General features: G+C 47.5%; 1 protein-coding gene across 3 annotated transcripts in view; it reads left to right on the top strand.

Moving 5' to 3' along the window:
• The window catches only part of LOC147140242 (uncharacterized), a 47,853-nt gene that overhangs the window by 20,622 nt on the left and 5,741 nt on the right, over positions 1–21,490 (top strand). For 2 of the 3 annotated variants that reach the window (XM_086045562.1, XM_086045561.1), the window contains 3 exons: positions 15,777–15,884; positions 17,535–17,689; positions 18,786–18,886. In XM_086045562.1, coding sequence (XP_085901688.1) covers positions 15,777–15,884; positions 17,535–17,689; positions 18,786–18,886 — 364 coding nt within the window. Of the gene's footprint in view, positions 1–14,826; positions 15,327–15,776; positions 15,885–17,534; positions 17,690–18,785; positions 18,887–21,490 lie in introns of those variants that run through there. The other variant, XM_086045563.1, reaches the window with a different exon arrangement.

Below are 21,490 nucleotides of genomic sequence, written 5' to 3'. Positions count from 1 at the left end.
AAAGGGGGGGAAAAACAGATGTTGAAGATTTGTGTCTTTAATTGTAGTTTTAATGTTGAAACGGTGCGTGACGATACGGTAGCTTACAATAATATTAAATGCAAGTTTTGGTGAACACTTGGGCCTACTACGCTTTTGTATGCTAATGTTGGTCATTATTGGGGGGGAGCGGGATTTGGAGAGCAAGGTTTTTTTTTTTTAAGCGGCACTTGGTGTGTCAAAAGTTGAAGAACCACTGCAAGTATTTTTTTTTTCCCCACCACAGCGCCATCTGCTGGACACGTTTTCCAGCCGGAACAATGCGGACGATGCTTGGGGAGCGGCTTGTTTTTGTGTTGGTGTGTTCTTTTGCCTTTTCTTCTCATTCGTCTCCCCTCGGGACTTTGACTACTTTGCCTTTCTGCTTGTCCTTTCATTTGATTTCTGCCTGCGCTTTTGGCTGTGCAATCACCCGGCCGCCTTTCTTCTCCTTCAATCGCCTTCTCATTCTTCTCCCTTTTGATTGCGTCCATGCGCTCCTTACCGCCTACCTCCCCCCGCGGGGCACCTCTCGTCGTCTCGTCCCCCTTTCCGCGCCTCCGAGCCCACCCCGTCATCTCCTCTTCAGTCTCGCTTTAGTGAGCAGTAAAAACAAGCATCAAATAATAATCATAAAAACAACAACTGTCCGGCCATTATAAAGCTCTCTCCATCTGGAGCACTCATACACACAATCACACGTACAGTGAGTGTGTTGCGCGCACGCACGCGCATTTGAAGAGGAAGTGAAACAGAAGGCCGACGCTGCGCGCTCCACTGGAGGCGAGCGCGGCCTGTCGGCTCTCGACATTGGGCCAAGATCGCGTCCTCCCTCGCCGGCTCGTCGGAAGACGAGACGTCCGTCCTCAAAGGACGCATTCACGCCGCAGGAACAAGTGGGCGAGCGGCTTTTGTTCCGTGTTCATTTCAAGTGACACGTATGACGGGCGCCGCGATTGCGCGTAAAGAAGGCCGCAAGTGTCGAAAAAAAGTGTCAAAAAGTTAACTCCAAAGACAAAAATGAAGTTTAGTGGGTCAGAACTTTCCACTTGTTGATTGAATGAGCACATCAAGTAGTTGCCTCACCTCGAATTTCCTTCTTCTAAACCATATTTCACGTCCTATCCACCTCCAGTGGAGCTAGCGTCTTTACACTCGTTCGTATTTTATGCACACAACATCAATGTCACGTTTGCATTCTATGGAATGTTTTACACACTTCCAATGTAGCAGATTTGCATCACATTGACTGCACACCACATTTCATGTTATCGACACCTTTCTTGTCCTCTCTTCACATGTTTGCATATTTGGTGTGCCTCTGACGTAACGTTGGACACCATATTTCATGTGCAGATGTCGCTGGCGTCGGGCGGAAAGCTCCAAAATGCTCCCTTTTCACGAGACCCCCAAAACGGCAGCCACTAACATGAACGACCGTGGACAGCGCGCCCACCGAGAGAGCAGCGACACTTTAGCTTGGGCAGTCGTTTGTTAACAAAAAAAAAACAACAACATTTCCCAAATCGTGACATAGAAGGTGTGAGCCCAACGCCAGCAATATTGACATTTGAATTCATGTTTACACCTCTAATAATCATATTTGTCCCTACACATGAGAGTCAATGCACACACCTTTACAGGCTGTGAATTGCTCGATAAATATGGAGCACATTCACATGATATTTGTAGTACTCTACACCTCCAATGACACATTTCGATCATATTTCATGAATGCTTTGGCTACAATTGAAGATGTGTAGCAGGTTTTTTTTTTTTGGGGTGTGTATACATCAGCAATCGCAGGAATACGTGTACGTAGTGTTTATAGCATGTGTGTTTCGACATTGGCACGTGCCCATCACGTGTCGGATTTTCATCCACATTTAGAAAAAGGCCTCATTCCAATTGGTTTCTCGATTTCTCATTTTTCTTGCGTGTATCACAATTGTGTTACTTGCCAGCAAAACACGGAACTGTCCCTTGAAGCATGCAGTGTGAATGCAGCCGGTCAAGCTGACTTAAAGTATTCACTATATTTGAGTACGCACCGATACAGAGTACCGATACTTCCAGAACGTTGCGATGTGTCAAACTGCTGCGGTAAGTCCAAGGAAAACTTACTCAATTTCTGATCGGTCCTGACACATTGGCGGACAACAGCTGGGGACTCGCGTTCACACCGTGAGGTACACCATCTCCTGACATCCATTGCGGCACGTGTGCACTTTGATGAGTTTGGCGTTTGCTGGCAAACAAGCCTCTCGAGGCTACTTTATGACTTCACCAGCGCTTAGGTGAAAGCTTGGGTCAATATTGGACAAAAGCAATCATGGCGCTCCACACGTTTTGTTGCTCATCTGTGCTATTTCTATAATCCTGCGGAAAGGGGATTTTAAACAAATTTTTTTAAAGCCACAACAGCTGAAGAGTGCACATGTTCATATTTGTCAGCGTGGCGAGGCGATCATATGTTCATTTACTTGCGCTCAACACTGACGACCGTGATCATTTGAATTCTCGTCAAAGTGATGACAAATGAATTCCAATCACGTGATTGATGACAAAAGATCCCAAGCAATGGCCTCAGCGCATCCTGATCAAGACGAATAAATGCAAATACGTCTGAGGACGTGACCCAGATACGGTCATTTGAAAATCGGGACCCCTGATTCAGGGTAGTGTCGAGTCTTTTTTTTTTTTTTTTTTTTTTTTTTTTTTTTATAAATCAATTTTCTTTCAAAGTATATTTTGGAGCGAAATGTTACGATCAAAATGTCTTCATTTTTTTTTCTAGAAAAATGGCAGACTACCGGACGACGAGATTGAGGTCTAAATTTCACAAAATGAAAATCACATCATCATATGGTTTTCAGTTCACACTGAAGAACATTTTCATCAAGTATTGTAGGCATAGTTTTACGAAAATGTGAGTTTTAATTGTACAGAAACACATCAATGTGTTGTTTTCCCCTGAGAAAATTGTTTTAATCTTACGAGAATAATCTATTTTTTTTTTCTCTTAGAAAAGTTGCCACAAAATGAGACGGAAATCAAAATGTATTCAAACGGCAAATGTAAGAAAACATTTGTTTTGTTTTTTTGTGTTGTCACTTTACAATTGTGTTGCATTTTTCTTTGGAAAACAAAAATGACTCTAGTCAAAATCTATGTGGGGAATGTCAAAGTCAATTTGGTTCAACTTTTTTTTCAGGCAAATTGTCGTATTCTTTAGTGAGTTTACAGTAGTCAGTTACAGTACTAGTTACAGTAGTTTGTTTTGTTCATTCCGTAATAGTGACACATATCAATTCTCAAACAAATGACAAAATGTGAGAGCCGTTGCGGAGGTTTCAAGCCTTTTATTTATTTGGAGACTGAACGCATGAATGAATGTGTGCTGTGTTGTGTGTGTGTGTGTGCGCGCGCGCGCGCGTGTTGTTATCATTGTGCCTTTGTGCTGTCAAAGGAAATGGACGGAAGAGACAACTGCAAGTGTTGTCTGCGGGCACCAAAGGTCATGGCGGTTATCTTAGCTGGCGTTAAACGCGCGCGCGCGCGCGCACACACACACAGGTCGGCGGTGGCGTGCGCGTGTTTGCGCGGTGCGGCGTCATCGGCTCTTCTAATGACAGCGGAGCAGCAGATAGTATCGATCGTTCTGACCCTCTGTGACCATCAATAGCGATGATCCCATCCAGATAAGCTTACATGCAATCGATAAGACTCTCTTTGTCTGTGTGTGTTTGCGGCTGACGTCGCCGTGACCTCATCCAGCCCGAATGCAACGCCCGTGCTTGGCTTCACTTGGAGCTGCCGCGTTGTCTGACCTTGCCCGCGTGCGCGTGTGCGCGTGCGCGCTTGACTTTACGCTAAGCTGACGCGTCTGACTCTGACCTCAGGTACATGTGTTCATGCGTGTGCGTTGGGTTGACTGTGCTGTAACCTGACATGTGTCTGGCTCTATCCTGGGGTGCGAGCGTGCGTGCGTGCGTGCGAGCGAGCGAGCGAGCGTGTGTGATACCACAGTCTTTTTTTAATTTTTTTTTTTATGTGTGTGTGTTTTGTTTGACTTGTCTGACCCAGGGTGTGGATGTGTGTGTATGTGGTTGACTTGATTACGACCCAACGTGTAGGATGGATGATCTGTGTGTGTGTGTGTGTGGATATGTGTGCGTGCTCGCACATATGTGATATGCATGGGTGTTGTTGCTTTTTTTTTTTTTTTTTTTTTTATATAAATACGCCTTGCTTGCAGTATAGCGTGATTGTGGGCGATCTATTTTCAAGTAAGACTCTCTGATTCGATTCTATCAATATGTGTGTGTGTGCGCATGTGTGCACGTCAGGGGTGCTTTGGGGCACCTTGAGGTCAGTCAAGGTGAGCTGTAATGGAACTCTGACCAGATCCAATCGGGGACCACTTGTGGCAAAATGAATTGGCCTCACACAAGGAAGCTGTGTGTGCGTGTGTGTGTGTGTGGGTGCGTGCGTGTGCGCGCGTGTGTGTAAGAAAAGGCCATGGAAGCTGTGAAAAAACTAATCCAATTGTGACAGCTTCGCACAGACAAAGAGCACATTTACTAAGAGCAAAAAAAAAGCTGTGTGATCAAGTCCAACTTTTTCACACACCAGTTGCCACTGTCTGCTTATTATGATTCATTTCTTTTGCATGCATGATCAATCAATCAATCAATCAATCTGTATCTTGCATTTGAAACTGAAAGCCCCCCCCCTCCCCCTTGGAGTCAACGATGAATGGCTAAAGAGATATTTTATTTATTACACTGTGCCATCTAAAATGAACATAAAATAAATCCCATATTTCATTGCATGAAAAAATACCCGATGATAAAAATATTCGCAAATAACCAAGCGATCAATCAAATTTTTTATACCCAGAATGCAACTCAAAATGCTTTCCATAAACGGCCCCCGCACGCGCACGGGTGAGGAAATGTGAGCATAATAGCGTTGATGTAAGATGGTGCGGCGCTGCCGTCTTTCTTTTGTCCCTCTGCAGCCGGGAGAGACGCGTCGACTTCATCAACTCGGACGCGGTCGCGTGTTAACTCGAATGATGTCTCACGTCGCCACACGCGGGCCTCAAGTGCCAATTTCGATGTGAAGCGCAAATGTGTGACAAGTTCATTCTTTTTGGGAAAAAATATGATATGTGTGTAATGTTCTCTCCACATCTCCATCACCCTCATCTTCCTTTTTTTTTTTTTCTTTTACCTGGCCACTATTTTTCATTGCGTCCAAACACGTACGCGCTCGGCTCGCGTTTCCAGGAGGAGTGAGTTTCTACTTCAGGATGATTCCACATCTTGGAATGTTTTTTTTGTTTGTTTTTTGGGAGGGAGGGAACATTAAAACTGAATGAATGTTCTTGTTTGTTAATACACTGGGATAGCTGTGTGTGCGCGTGCATGTCTTTGTGTTCATTTTTGTGTGCGTGTTTTAATGCTGATCTTAGCCTGTGTGGGTGTGTTAGTATTTTGGGAATGTTTGTGCTTTGTTTGTCCGGTGTCTGTGTGTGTTTTGAGTTAGTCAAATGTTTTGTTCACTGCAGGATTTTCAGTCCGTACCTGCTGTGTGCTATTACATGCAGGTGTGTGTCAGTGTTTTCTTCGCTGTGTGATTGTGTGTGCGCGCGTGTGTAAAGCGAGATAACATTGTTGTCACCGAAATCGATCACCTGCAACAGGATTGCTTTTCGCCGGCTTTGCTTGCTCCCGTGTTTCATTCTTGTTTCCTGCTCCTCAACCGTGAGTCCGCCCCCCCCCCCCCTGCCCCGACCGCGGGTAGCCCCCCAACCTGACCCCGCCCCTCACCCCCAATTGCCTACTCCCCATCACTCTCAAGACTTTCACTCTCAAAGCAACAACACCAGTTGCAGGTAATAGAGTTTAGCGGATACTCTGTTGTGTGCTTGTGTGTGCGCGCGCGCGAGCGTGTGTGCATCTCCTCTAAATGATCCCCCCTGCCGAGAGTGAAATAGATATGAGGGAGGCAGCGGGACGTCAGCACAGAAGCATGCGGCGAAGTCGGAGACAAAAGTCAGGAGGGACGGAAGGCAAATACTGGCGGAGCCAGAGGGGAGGCCGGGGTAGCACTGGACTGCTCGTTTTTTTTTTGTTTGTTGTTTGTTCACCAAAAACGCCTTACTACACATGCTCGCTTTTTTTCAGAAAAAACGCCTTACCATACATATTTTTTTTTTGTTTTTTTTAAACGCCTTACTATAGATGGTCGCTTTTTTTCAGAAAAAAAACGCTTTACTATACATGGTCGCTTTTTTTCTGAAAAACGCCTTATTATACTTTTTTTTTTTTTTTTAAACACCTTATGATACACGGTATTTTTTTTTTTAATCGCCTCACTACACATGGTCACTTTTTTTCAGAAAAGATGCCTTACTATACATCTTTTCTTTTTTTTTTTAAACACCTTACGATACGTGGTCGTTTTTTTTTAAACGCCTTACTATACATGGTCGGGTTTTTTTTTCACAAAAAACGCCTTACTATACCTGGTCGTTTTTGTTTTTTTTACAATGAATGCCTTACTATGCATGGTCGTTTTTTTTTTTAAATAAACACCTTACTATACATGGTCATTTTTTTCCACAAAAATGCCTTAAGAGTTTTTTTTTGTTTGTTATACTTGGGCTGCTTACCATGAGCTCACATTATTTCACTGTAATGCGTGGACAGAGTATAATACCTCATTCATGTTCACATGGCATGATGCTAATAATCGTCAACCCAAAAATTGCTGGATTAGTCAAAAACTGTATTGTTAAACTAATCGACTAATCTGAAAAATAGTCGATAGATTAATCGGGAGAAAAATAATGGTTTGGGACAGCCCTAGATGAGAGAGAGGGAGGGAGGGAGAGATATTGTGTGAGTAACTATGAATGTGTTGGTGCAATTTTCACCATTTTTGTAAAAATGTGTTATTATTAATGCTTAATTGAATAATTGTTTTTCATTTTCAGCATTGTTTATAAACTACCTAAATCTCATCTCCTGTGTGCTTAGTATGTACATTTCAACATTTGACTTTCCGATTGCAGTTGATAAGACGAGAAACAAATGTATTGTTATAGTCTGTGGACCCCCTTAAAAATAGCCTTGGCCGCCCCCTGGCCACCCCAAGGATAAAAGTCGAGCTCCGCCACTGAGGGCATCAGGGAAGAAAAATGAGCCACGGAGGCACGAGACGTACAAAGATGAACGAGGAGGGCGCGCGGGCGGGCGGGCGGGCGGGCGGGCGAGGAAGAAATTAGTTAGGGAGAAGCGAGCGGGCACGAGAGGCATGAAAGATGGAGATCAGGTTGCTCGTTCCATTTGTCACTCGCAATATGTGAGCGGATGTCGGGATGTGCAGCCTGCCCTCTCCTCATTGGCTAATGGCTCATTGACTCCGCCCCGGGAGGTGGGGTGGGGCGGGGTGGGGCTTATCTTCCTGATCAAGATCTGATCTGCAGTTGAGTAAATCAATTGTGTTTGGCAGGCGCTTACTTCAACTGACTTGCGTCAGGAAGACTGCGGCGAGTCTCAAGTCCGTTTGCGTCTTTTGTGTATCAGGGCGGCCACATGACCGCATCGGAATCGAGTTTGGCTTCCGCCAACGAGCGCGCGCTAACAATGTAAAAATCAGGCCAAAGCACTTGCCGCTGGACTTCAACAGCACACAAAACACTTGCGGGGCCTTTTTCTCTGCTAAAGACTAACTGGCGGGCAACGAGCAGGACAAAGCTCTGCCCCTTTGTCGACTCTAAAATAATCCAGTCCTTTCGTTGTCCGTGTTGCTTTCTTTGCTTCAATGTGCGGCGATATGGAGAACTCTGCTTAGTTAATGTCGTCAATATGCCGCCAAGCATCGCCAAACACTTGGGTGACGTTTCAAAGTCATCTTAAGATATTAGCCTTCAAATAAATTGCTGACAGAGGATTACATTCTGATAAAACACAACAGAAGTGCCCATGTACGTGCACGTGTGGCAAAGACTCTCTATAACTTCCACTAACAACCCAGGCTAGACTTAGCTCCTTGCCAACATACAGAGATGTAAGTCCCTCGGTCGAGTGAGACGCACTTCAACAGACTTCCTCGACATCGGTTTATGCTCCTTTATGGCTTTGACGCCATCTCGTGGCATGTCAAAGCATCCAAAAATGTCATCCAATAGCCCGTTGTGGTGACAAAGCAAACGCTGTCACCGTTGCGCCTCCTGGCTAGCGCATTAGCTCCCTCACGCTTTGCCGCAATGCTTTAATCGGGTGTCACGGGAGCCCCAAATGCAGCGGGGGGGCCTCCATCGGAAGCCAGCCATGCCATCCCATAATAGCACGGCCATTTCGGCCGGCAGATTTGCGGCTGCGAAACATCCCTGGACGCTTGAATGTTGAGGAGCGGCAGCGGCGCGTTTCGGTGTTTTCCCGACGGATCCCGACGGGCCGCCAGCGAGGACGCAAGCCGACGTCATCGTCCCGTTCATAGCAGCGCTGCCGCGGGGGTGCGATCGTGGGAGCCGTCAATACTGGAGCAAAGCGCACTCTAACAGCACGCAACAGCGCCGCGTGCGTCCGTCACAATCAAGATTTTTCTAATAACATGAGAAGAATGTGACGTGGCGTCACGTGACATTCAAAGTCGTGTTTGCCTTCATTCCTCTGTGATTTACATGTTCATGTTCAAGACACGTGTCAAGAAATGAGCTTCAATGACGTTTTTTTTTCCTTCCACAATACGTTAGTTCCAGTTCGTCGCTGTCATGTGAAAAACACTTATCTCCATTTTTTTGGGGTCATTTTCTTATTTTTACATGAATGGTGTTTGCGCGTTACAGACATGGCATTAATGTGAAAAAAGTTACCAAAATTGGAGATACGTTTTTTTCACAGGACAGCGACAAGTTAATAGTAAAAGATAAAAACATTGACTTTAGAAGGATGACATTTGCGTAAGCGGCCTTGCTTCATTCTTGATACTCGCTGAGCTGAACTCGTTTCATGTGCAACGCTTCCAAAGCATTTTTTTTCTCTCTCCCTCTCCGTAACTACAACCTCGGGGTCAGTGGACCACTTCCCGGTGCTCCGGGGGGGGGGGGGGGGGGTGTCTATTTCCCGAGTGATGGAGTGAGAGGCAATAAAGAGTTGAAGAAAAAAGATTGAGGGAGCGGAGGGAGAGATGGAACTACAAGAGAAAGTGAGAGGACAGAAAAAGTGAAAAATCTCTCAGCCATAATCTTCAGTCAGCCTGGAGAGGCTTTGCCAAGTTGACCGCACACACACACACACACACACACACACACACACACACAGCTGCGTGGGCTACGTTTAAGACAGAGTGAAAATCAATGTGAACGCTGCCACTATGCATGACAATGAGAAAGGCGTGATGCTTGAGTGTGTGTGTGTGTGTGTTTGTACTCCGCATGTGAGTTTGAGTGTGTATTTTTCCGTGTTTACGTTTGCGCGCGTGGGGTCTAATCCCAGCTAAGTCCATTAATGTGTGTCTGACTGCGATAGCCGGTCGACGCTTGATTGTCATATCCGCCCTTACGGTGGACCCGCGTGTGCGTAATGATAAACTCGGCCTGTGGAATTCCACCAGGGAACGTCACGCTCCAACAAAAGTCACTCCATAAAATGTGCCCACACGCAGCGGACGCATGCGTGTGCGCGCGCGCGCGCCACAGCGACAACAACCCGAGCGAGAAAACGTTATCATCCCAACGGTTGCAAAGAGAGGAGAGTGCAGAAAACGGTAGCGAGCGAGCAATCGGAGCAAATTGCCAGAAAACAAGACTGATCAATCCGTAGCAATTTTGAGCCATCCAAATAACATTGAGAAAAGAAAAACAGCAAAACGATAACCGCAAAATGGCAGTGGCAAAACCACTACGGGAATAACCAGGGATGGGCGCTGATCGATACATGGTATCGGTATCGGGCCGATCGCCACCAATTCTAGAGGCCATCCCAAAAATCGGACCTTCGGCGGCGCCTCCTCGGCAGTGGTTGGCATTTTGACACTTTGTCAATCATCATCTGCGTCAATTTGAGGAGACGAATCGTCTCGAGGGTGGAGCCGAGCAGCAGGCGCACAAAAGTTTTGGGACGATTTGTGCGTCCGTGTTAACGAGAAGGCTGTTGTATTGCCGTGGCATCCATTCGTCTCCATCTGGCGCACACACACGACACTCTCACTCATTGCCACCCACACGTTGGCACAAGGTCGTCACCCAGCGCGCCGAGGGGGGGGGGGGGGGATGCGGCTGACGTGGGACCGACGGCCGTCACTCATTCATGTGGTTTCATTCATCTATTGAGCGATTTTGCACGGAAGCAGTCGGAAAGTACATTGAGGACAATGTGCGTGTGAGTGCGTGCGCGGTGCTAATTCAAGCGACCGGACTGTGCGCGTCGCAACACGTGCAGTCCACTCGGGCTGGTGATGCAATATTCATGTCAATATGGCCGCCGTCTCATCTTCATCTTTTTGCGGCGGCGGGGCTCATTAAAGGGCCACCGCTCAAAAACAAAGAATCAAAACGGTTAACCCAGTCAATGGTGAGAAAGCAAAATCATTCTGCTGAAGTTTAGTTTGCAAGAGCGGGGGCAGGGGGGGGGGGGGGGGGGGGCTATCCGAAATGTCTTGAACTTGCCCTCCCACCTGCCAAACGCAACGACAGCCGATCAGTGTCCACTTCAGGGTGACCGTTGTTGTTCACACCCCCAACAACTCAAACAGAAGCCCCACGCACGCATCAGAACGGATCAGACCGAAACAGTCAAATTAGAGATGAAAAATCAGATCAATGCTATTAAAATTGATTGATTAACTAATTGATTGCAATGAATGCACTATTTTGACACCCCTATTTGCAAAGATGATGTCACAAAGGGGGATTTTTTTTAAACACTTTTTTACCTTGCACACCGGATGATGGTGTCCTTTTGGTCGGGTCGCTGCTGACGACTTGAGTGACTGTTTGGGCTGTCGTCATAGCGACCTTAAACCCTTCAAGTGCACCCGGCTGTCCGCGGTAGCCACTAAATAGAGGCTGGTCTCCAAATAGTTTCTCCGGTCAGCGCTCGGCGGCGCTGCGGTTGCCAGTCAAACGTTTTCGTCTGCTTGGCTTTTGCCAAAGCGTCTCGAAGGGCGTCTCGAAGGGCGTCTCGAAGGGCGTCTCGAAGGGCGTCTCGAGGGGCGTCTCGAAGGGCGTCTCGAAAGGCGCGCCATGCGGCGGCTCAGACGACGGCGATCATGACTTGTGCCTGCGCTCCCGCTTTTGCTTTGACTTCCTCTGCGGCCTCTGCTCTCGTCTCTTCTCATTACCTTTTATCTCTTTGTCACCTCCGTGTTCCTCCTGTTCAGACGCGCTCACGCAAATGAGCCGTGAAATGCTCGCCGTTAAGCCACGCTCGCAAATGTCGGAGCGCGTCTATTTATGAGCGCGGTCTCGACCGGCCGCGTTTATCCGACCACGTTTACGTTCCCGACCCGTCTGGGATGAAAACAGACTTCGGTGTGTTCAAAGATACTTTTTGAAGTACTCACCTCACTCTTTTGCTGTCAGGAAATGGGAGACTGTCGGATAACACCACGTTGAGGATACAAAAAAGGAGACTCGGCCGTGCAGTTCTCCAATCGAGAGGCCGAGTGTGCTTGCTTCATTTACTTCACGTCACTGGCACTTGAGGTTTACTGACCAAAAAATTCAACAACAATCCAACGTTGTCTAAACTCCAAAATGTTTGACTTTAACATCCACCCAGCTGCAGCAGCACTCACTCACTCACAAACGCACGCGAACGCACGTGAACACATGCGCTCACATGCGCCTTCAATACGAATGGAACGTTTCATCAAAAATCCATTGAAAACAGATGCATCCGTGTAAGAAAATAAAAGAATCCATATTGGACTTTTCATCACAAAATATTTGTAATCACAAATCCATTGCGCATTCATTTCTTTTCATGTTTAGTTCTGGCACTGGCAAAACACTGATAACGAGACAAAAAAGGTAGTCATCTTCAAGGTTTTGGGGGGGGGGTAAAGTCACAAAAAGTTACTGTTTGGAACACGGAGAAAAGGCAGATGTTAAAATAAAGACATCTTTTGGTTTTAAAATGAGCCATTCATTTTGTTAAAAAATGGAATCGAAATTGGGAACTGACAATCGAATGGGGGCTTGAGTGCATCGTTACATCCCAAACATTCAATCACACGCACGCGCACTGACTCATCTCGCTCCTTCTCTCAGGCGCGCGCACACAGGTGTTGCGGTTTAAATTTGCGGCGTGCACTCGTACATGCAGTTGTGAGGTGCAAGCAGCTCATTTCTGCCGTACAATTTCATCTATTAGATGTGTAGGCGCCGGAATTAATGCTGTAATCCGGTCCGGTTTTACGGCTCAATTTTTGCCACGCGAGCGCGCGCGCGCACGCACGCCCGCACGTTCCCCGAGGGGGGCGGGGTGCGCGCTTCCCGTGAGCCGGAGCAGCTTTGCTGGCCATATGCTCGCCAAGGTTGACTCACTTCCTCCTGCTGGACGCTCGCGTCGCATTTTGACGTTGACATCAACGTCGCGCAGCAAACGTTTGTACCCTCATATCAGCATGCGGTTGGAAAGACATCCGTTCTCCATACGCTTCCCCTCATTCCAGTTGCAACTGAGCCAGCCAATCACACCACACACACACACGCACAAGGTGGCTGGATTATGTCCAGTACAAGCCGTCACTTGTTGTTTTTTTTGATGCTTTATGTTGTCTAAAGCCTAAAAGTGTTCGAACTACAGCAGCGTCGATGCTAGGTTTTGTTAGCCCCTACATGATGTTTTGCATCGTGCGCTACAAGTAAGTTAGCCGAGACATTCTTCAGGCCAAGTTGTTTGAATTATACAAAATAGAATTCTCTTAGTTTGATGTTTACTTGGACAGTCAACTTAACACGGGAGTGCCATTAAAAAGTTTAAAGCTTCTTTTTGAAGAATTGTTCAGTATCTGCCAAACTGCGTTGTAAATGAAGTTCACTCATCTCAAAGCTAATTTAAAAAAAGAAAAAAAATATATATATAATATATATATATATTTTATTTATATGTATGTATATATATATATATATTTTATTTATACGTATGTATATATATATATATATATATATATATATATATATATATATATATATATATATATATATATAGGATACATTCTTATTTTATACGTGGTACCATGTATATGATAACAAAAGCTTGCAGCATTGTTTCCTCAAGATTGGAAGTGTGGATGTGTTTCTGACAGTAGTCCAAAACTTTGGAGTCTCACAGCTGACTGCGTCAAAACCGTAATGAGTTGCAGCCCTCATTTTCATTTCATTTCGTTTGACGAGCGCGGCGAGACGTGTTGGTTTGAAGTCAACGCCACGGGCGGCTAATTGGCTAAAAAACATTAGCGCTCCTTCATCCTGATCCCTGGTTTTGTTTTCTGGCACCAACAGACGAGCCCAGCCAACGCTAAGCGCTAACACGGCGCATCAAAGCGCAAAACAAGAAAAGACGAGCGAGTTATTAGAAGAGGTTGAGAGACCCGACGCGGTGGGAACGTTTGGAGTCAGCATTCAGGTCACTTTGGATCACAATTGTTGCAGAAACTCTATTCCCCTGGATTAATAAATACATTTTTCAGCTCTCACACGGCAAACGCTGCACATCAAACCACATCAACGACTAACGGTTTGCCACTCATTTGAGATTCGTGTTCGTGCTCGTTTACTTTAATCAAATCTACTTGCGGTCCAAACAAAACAATCCATACAGTTGAATGCCCGCCGCCCAAGTGTGTTTTAATCGAGGCGAGGACTTTAATGGACGGCAGCGGCTAATGCGGCCTAGCAGCCATTGGAACGCCGGCATAATGCTAAGCGGGAATCATGCAAATGGGATGCTTGCGTTTCTAATTGAAGGATGCCTTCTTGTTGCCGCTCTAATACAATCCTGCCCCATAAGTCCTTCCTTAATGTTGCTCCGTCCGACGGAATAATGCCACATAAGTCGCGACTTAATGGAATTACGGCAGCTCACGCAATGATCCGGGGGGAACTTTGCCGCCGTAATGGTCGCCGGACGGTGGCAAATTTTCTGCTTTGTCTTCCGTCTGTCGCGTCTACTAAGCAAGTGAGCGACTTGAGCGGTTTTCCACAGCCGCCGTTCGCAGACGGACTTTGGCCCAGCGGCAGCAAACTTTTCTACTCATCGGCTAAAAATGTTCCTCTTTTCTTTTGAATGTTGAACTTAACGTGTGATCTATCTGAAGTAGTTGATTTGAACGTTCAAATAAATCATTCATACTCATTTTTCATTTGCAACTAAAAACGGTGCGCGTAGCAAATAGTAATGGTAAATAGTGTGCGTGTTCATGCACTGAATATCTCGCCATGTCGATTGTCTGTGTGTATGATGATATGTAGGCATATGTAGGCTAAAGTGTGTGCGTGTGCGCCGGTACACGTGAACGCTCGCTCAGGCATTCGGATTGTGGATCGATAATTGCGATTAAAGAGCCCATTAGCCTGGGAGACACCATTGCTCAAACAAATGAAAAGCTTCAGTGTGATAAATATTGAGCGTGAGCATATTTGACATTTGACCGTAGATATGATTGACAAGCCCCGCCCCACTTTTGTTTTCCCCGACACACGCACGCTCCGCAGATGGAGCGCACGGCCACACAACAGGGCGTTTGTGCGTGCATGTGAGTTTGTCACCGTGATTGCCAAAATGTGTCGTCATGGTAACTGATGTGTCCGAAATGAACTCGTGACAGATGGAAATTGGTAAATGTTGATGAATATTTCAAAAGGGATTGCTCTTGGACTGGCACAGAAAAAAATCTCCCCCCCCAAAAAAAAGAAAAATTGTTTTTCTCTTGGAAGGTCCAAATAGGTTTGCTTTTGAAATCCCAACTTGCCATTGCTACGTCGGTTCTTCCTGTTGGAAGTCGAGCTGCAAGTGTCAAAGCACAAAAGAGCGAGAGAGAGAGAGCGAGAGAGAGCGAGCGAGAGAGAGAGAGAGCGAGCGAGAGAGAGAGAGCGAGAGAGAGCGAGCGAGAGACGGCCCGCTTGAGTCAATGAAGTGTAAACGCGCACGGCCGTCAAGCAGCTGCCAGCATCAAGACAAGACGCGTGTACCCCTCAAAAGTAGAACTTTTTGGAAAAGTCGACACTCGCGCGTCCCAACAATTTGGCCGGATCGACATCGTTTCTCCTTTCCCACATGGTGCAGGTACGAACGACATTTAAACGTGGAGGTCTTCCTCTTTCGAGACTAGACTACAAGCTTCGTGCCATTGCAACAATGAAAATCAGTTGGGCATCCGCTCACAGCACTGAAGATCAAAATTTACAAAGCACACAATCATTATGTATACATTGTTATTATTTCTTCTTCTTTGCCCCTTTTTTGGCCAACACACACACACACACACACATGACCAGCATTTCCCGTCGTGTGAGTTGCACGTGAACTTAATTGCCGCGGACTCGCGTTTGTTGACTGTCGGCTTTTTACTTATTTATTTTATTTTATTATTATTTTTTTTTAATCCGATCCATGTGTGAGTCACCGTCCTTGCAACGTGACTTTTCCTGCTTGTTTTGATTCTTGATTCCCACCGCTAGAAAAGCATCTCAACACACAATAAGTAGTCACTTGTGCGTGACGTGGTGTGTGCAGGACGAGGGCGCCTGCAGCAGTCTGTACTGCGAGCTGTGCGACAAACAATACGTGCGCCACCAGCAGTTTGACAACCACATCAACTCCTACGACCATCACCACAAGCAGGTGAGTGAGTGGGCCGCCTCCGCCTCCGCCCCCCGCCCCCACGCGTCTTTTGTTGCGCGCTGAAGACAGAAGGTGCGCGCTGAGCTTTTGGATGCTACACAAACACGTGCGCGCGTTTAATGCCGCCCGCATTCAAATGGAGCACGTCGAGTGGAAGTCAACGCAAACGTTTCCTTTACAAGAACACGTTGTATAGCAAACACGGCATTCTGATGAATATTGCGTTGCTGGGATACAAGTGAAGCAGCAAAATCCAGCCGTCTTTGTCCATCGCGGGTGGCGGCCATTTTGTCACTTGTGTCGACTGAAAAGCAAAATCACGACATGGCGGTCGCTCAGGTCACCGCCGAGCACGGCTGACCTGTTTTCCGAAGCTGAGCCGCCATCGGTCGTCGGCTGAGCCGCGAGCAGTTGCGACGTCGTTTTCAGTCGGCACGAGTGGCAAAATGGCCGCCCACTCAGATGGCTCCAAACGGCCGCTTAACTCATCTTCCGCAAAGGCAGAGCGGGCCGCTCCGTCACATAGGCGCCATCTCTCCGTCACTGACAGACGCCCGTTTTGCAGACGACTGACCAATAACGGGAAAAAATTGACAATAGACGAACTAAGCATAGACGGAAGCCCCTTGATTGAATCCGTCTTTTGTCTGTAGTCCGTCCGTAGTCAAATTTCTGAGGAGGAAAATAGTTGAGTTGTTGAAGCTGGCGGGGCAGATTTGAGCGAGGCGTCCGAAGCGCTGCCAGTCCCTATTCCTGTTCAAATATGGTCCACTTGCGGGTGATGACTTGACAGCTCAGCTCTGAGATGGACTTCATCCACTTGACAACTTTTCAGTGCAGACGGTTTCAGGATTTGATGGCATTGGGTGTATGGCCTCAAATAATTGGGGGGGCGATTTCAATTTCATAAATACGACCGCGGTCCTCATTTGGTGTTTTTAAAAAAAAATGGAATGTATGGAATGAAATAAAAAGAAACACGTGCGTCTCACGTCACGCCCGTGCTTCAAAGTTGCTTTGCGAGCGTTTGCCCCGTGTGTCCATGTTTGTGTTTGCCCGCCATAAGAAGCTGCACAACTTTTCTTCTTCTGAGCACTTTATGATCTAGTGCACGTTATTCTTGCTCTGACGATTATTTGCGAGCGTGTGTCACTATCTCTGCGCTGCAGACCGCTCCGTGCTGGAATTAAGCTGGACTCCGCTAAAGCTGACACTTGAGCGTGCGCGCACACATTGACAGGGAGGAGAAAGCTTTGCCGCTGATCAACTACCACACGCACACGCACACGCGCACGCGCACACACACACCACAAATATATACAGCACTTCTTATTTTTCAGCGTTCTACCCGCTGATCGACTTCTACCATCACACACGTACGCTAAAACACACTCTAGTGCGCACACACATTAACGCGCACTCTTACAAGTACTGCAAGGGACGCACACAAACACGCATGCACTACACACGCACACACATGCAAAAAAACACACTCTAAGTAACACGCTGCAACACACACGCGCACGCAAAGACTTGGTTGCCCCGCTCATGTTGATGCAAACGATTGCGGCGCGGCGATGAGGTCGCGCGTTGTTGGGGCGGCGTTGTTGGGGCCGCGTCATCGCGCTAACACGAGCGATGGCCTTTCAGCGTCTGAAGGAGCTGAAGCATCGCGAGTTCTACCGGGCGCTGGCCTGCAGGAGGAGGCAGAGGAGGCAAAGGGAGGCGCGCAGGGAGGCGCGCTCGCTGGGGAAGAGGCGCCATCATCGTCGTCATCATCATGAGGACAAAGCAGAGGAGCACTGGTGAGCAGGACACTTGAAAAGGATTTTCACACATGCGTGCCTTTACGTGCACAACTTCCACGAACAAGGTAGCTCCTCCCCGACTTCCGAAGCGAGATGCATCACTTGAACGTTCTTCCTTCATGACAAATTGCCCGCAGCGCCTTTCGCATTTCGGCGACGGCTTACGGAATTCTTTGAAAGACAACCCCAAAAAAAGGCTAGTAGCCAAGTCGAGATTTTCACCAAAAATAGGGATTGATGAATTGCAACCTTACGCTTGCCTATACTGCGCTGCCATTGGCCAGTCCGCCTTTCAGGGGCGTGGCTTGGCAACTTCCCGTATGCGTTAGCAGTCCAACACGAGCGGACGCCCAAGAGTTTGTGACAAACACGCACAAGCGTGCTGAAAACGAGGCGAGTGACCCGGCGCCTCTTTTTCCAAGCACCCGTGAACGCAACCCTCCCCCTCCGAGCTGCGAGTCGCAACCGCAGCACGCCTACGCACGCAAGAGCTCCGGCCTCTGCCAGAAAGTAGTCCCTCGGGACCACATCAAACGTGTTTCAATCCATGCATGAAGGCAAGAATTTCAAAGAAGCTTTGTCGAAGAATACAGACTGCGGAAAAACATCATCTCGGGGCCTCACTAATTCGACAAGTTACAGACATTGTCACCCCAAAAAAATTCCATCGGAATGCCACCTACATCCAATTGTTTGCACTTCCAATCACAGACATCCAATTGGGCAAATGATTTCCAGTCACAAACACAAACATGCAGCAAAAGTCTTTGCAGTTGCAAGCGCAAATATGCAATCGGTGCGCTTCCTCTTCACACAATTTTGTGTTGCCAGTCAGGCTAATTTGCCATTTCGGGGAAGGAGCGAAGGCAAAGCCAATCGAGTGCGGCCGAGAACACGCAAGCTCGTTCCGCGGACGCGCGAATGCGACGAGAAAGTCGTGTTTCGGTCAAGGAAAGAACACGAAAGTTGTGTTTCCGCACGGCGCCGCCGCAGAAGCGGAGAAGATCTTGCCCAGCGTGACCGCACTGATTGCCAGCTTTGGCTCTCTCCCTCATCCTCATCCCCGCCCTCCCCACCTTCCCCTTCCCGTTAGCGCTCCGGGTTCCGGCCCCATGTTCCGCTCCACCACCGTGGCGGTGGAGCCGGCGAGCGCCGCGGAGAAGCGGAGCGACGCCCGCGCCGACAGCAACAACGGTAAGAGCCGCTCAAGCGCTTGATGAAGGTTGGCGCCGACGAGTCGTCGCGCGATCAAACGCGCTTTTCCCGATGAATCCGTTCCGGAAAGTCTCCAACTGAATTGGAGCAAATCCAAAGCGGCAAAGCATGTAAATCCAATTCTTGGTTCTCAAATATGAGCAGAAATCCAACGGCTGCCACTTGGAACTTTCAACAACAACAAGTCTGCTCGGCAACATCGTCCGCACCCTCTGGTCAAACGTCGCAAACGTCAAAATAAACGCGTGGACGACAGTTTGACCGCAATTTCTTTGGCCCGGCGGTGTCACACGCAAACAATGATGTGCCAGAAATAAGCCAGCGTGTGGCCCAGAAAGTAGAGTGAATCGGTGTTGTTATACTTTGCGATTTTATTTTGACGGTCTGACATTTGACAGGATGTGTTGCCGGGCACACGGGCAATTTTATTGCTTTGAGTTGGTACTAAAAGTTTGCGGTGCCCGTCTGTTCAACCGTAGACGTACACAAATACTTGCAAACGCTTGGGATGAACGCGCATCAATACCCAAAGATCAATGCTAGCAATGTCACAATGTCGGCGGTATTGCGATGTTCAAATTGCCGCGATATATCGTCGTTGTCGTGTCACGGTAGTCATAGCAGGAAATCTGTTGAAAGTTGTTTTCCATTTGTGCAGTTTCAGCACCCTCTGGTGGTTTAGTTTATCGGTGCCGTTTAATTTGATGTTTAAGACGGCGATAGGAGAGCATGACTGGCCTCGCCTATTTCTTTGTGAATGCTGTTATTATGTACAAAAACTGAATATTGGGATGGCTTTTTTTTTCATATGAGTTCTTTATTTTTTACAATATTGTGAGCTTTTATAGAGTTATCGCAAGCTTTTTATATATGGCCAAGCTCCCCACAATATCGTGCTAAATATCGTATCGTGCGGTTCATATGGTGACATTAACGTATCGTGACATTTGGATATCGTGACCTCCCTAATGAATGGCCAAGTTGGGTTTTTTTTTTGTTTTTTTTTGTATGACAACACAGCGCATGTACAAAAACGGAGATGAAATTTGGATGGGGAAAAATTGTTGAAAAGTGAATCATATGAAAACTAGGGCATACATGCCTGTTCTGGGAATGTGATTTGGGATCGAGGCCTCTAGAAATAAACTCGACTTGTCTCGACTTGCACGTGGGAGGAATGTTGGGCCCATTCCAGGGCTCGTAGCGCGTCGACAACCTCCTACTCGGGAATCGGCCCAAATCAGCGAGCAATCGAAAGCGGGTATACGACGCGGATGCGCGCCACTCGACTGCCAAAAAGTCTTCGCTACGGCATCTTGCGTGGAACACGGCGGCAAAGTTTGATCATCATGTCCAGGATTTGCCATGACAAGGAGGGTGCGGGGGCACCCGGCCTTCTTCGCCGCCTGCAGCTTTAATTCGTATCCTTGTCAAGGTTGAGGGGGGAAGCGGCCAGGAATCAATTGGAGGAAACTTCCTGTCACACTCTTGCTGATGGGATGCGTCCAACTCCTGTGCTGGATATTCTTTCCAATTGTGTAGCCCGGCAAGTCGACGTTAGCTGAACACTGAGCTTGTTTTGTTGGAAATGGAGGTGCACTTCTTTGGATCACTTTGCACGGGAAAAAAAGAAAAGAAATGAAGTGGGCGGTTCAAAGAAAAATCAAATGTTCGCAAAAGGCGTCGCCGGCGCGTGAATACGCTAAATGGTCACCAAAGTTTCTTGCAGGAGGAGCAAAGAGAAGAGGAGACTGAGGAGGAGGAGGTGTGGGGAGCTTAAGAGGTGACTTAGGCGGAGGAGGAGTTTCAGCAAGAGGAGGAAAGGGAGAAGGATTCTTGGTGTTAGGGGGAGGGAAGAAAAAGAGGAGCAGGACGCTGAGAAGGATAATTACTGAGCTGGAGGAGGAAGAGGTTGAGAGAGCTGGAGGAGGTGAATGCGTAGGAGGAGGTTGAGGTGGCTTACAAGGAGATTAAGGAGGAGGAGGTTTAGGAAAAAGAAAGACAAGGCAAGCTGGCGGAGGGTGTTTGGAAGGAGGTTTAGGCGGAGGAGGCTTAGAAGGAGGAGGCTTGGGAAGAAGGAGATGGTTTCGGAGGAGGACATTGAGGTGAAGGAAGAAAACAAAGGAGGGCCAAGTTGAGGAGGAGGAGGAGTATAATGTTGCGAGGGAGATTTTGGACAGAAAGAAGGAGGCGTAGGAGGAGCAAGCCGGCCAGTCCACCGTCGCATGGCGGTGGTCGTCTTTGAAGCGAGCGCGCAAATCCCGCAGCAGGCAGGCAGGCAGGCAGGCAGGCAGGCAGGCAGGCAAACGTCTGGCATCTGGCCGCAAACGGATCTTCCACTTTGATGAAAATGAAAGAAAGCCTCACATTCATCAGCGCGCCCGCCCGTTTCTTCTGGAGTGCGTCCCACGCTCGCAAATCGCAAATCGCAAATCGCAAATCGCAAATCGCGTTGTGATGTGTGATGGCGCAACAAAAGTGAAGCCCGGCGGCCTCAAATCATCTTTTCTTCAACTCATTCTGCCTTTTTTGGACATGCAAATGTAAGCTCTCTTGTAATGCTCCATCTTCCTCTTCTTCTTC

This window comes from Filicampus tigris, chromosome 11 (assembly GCF_054856515.1).
Source record: "Filicampus tigris isolate MCC_2025a chromosome 11, RoL_Ftig_1.0, whole genome shotgun sequence".
In the NCBI taxonomy this organism is placed as follows: Eukaryota; Metazoa; Chordata; class Actinopteri; order Syngnathiformes; family Syngnathidae; genus Filicampus; species Filicampus tigris.
This window is presented reverse-complemented; position numbering and strand designations above follow the sequence as displayed.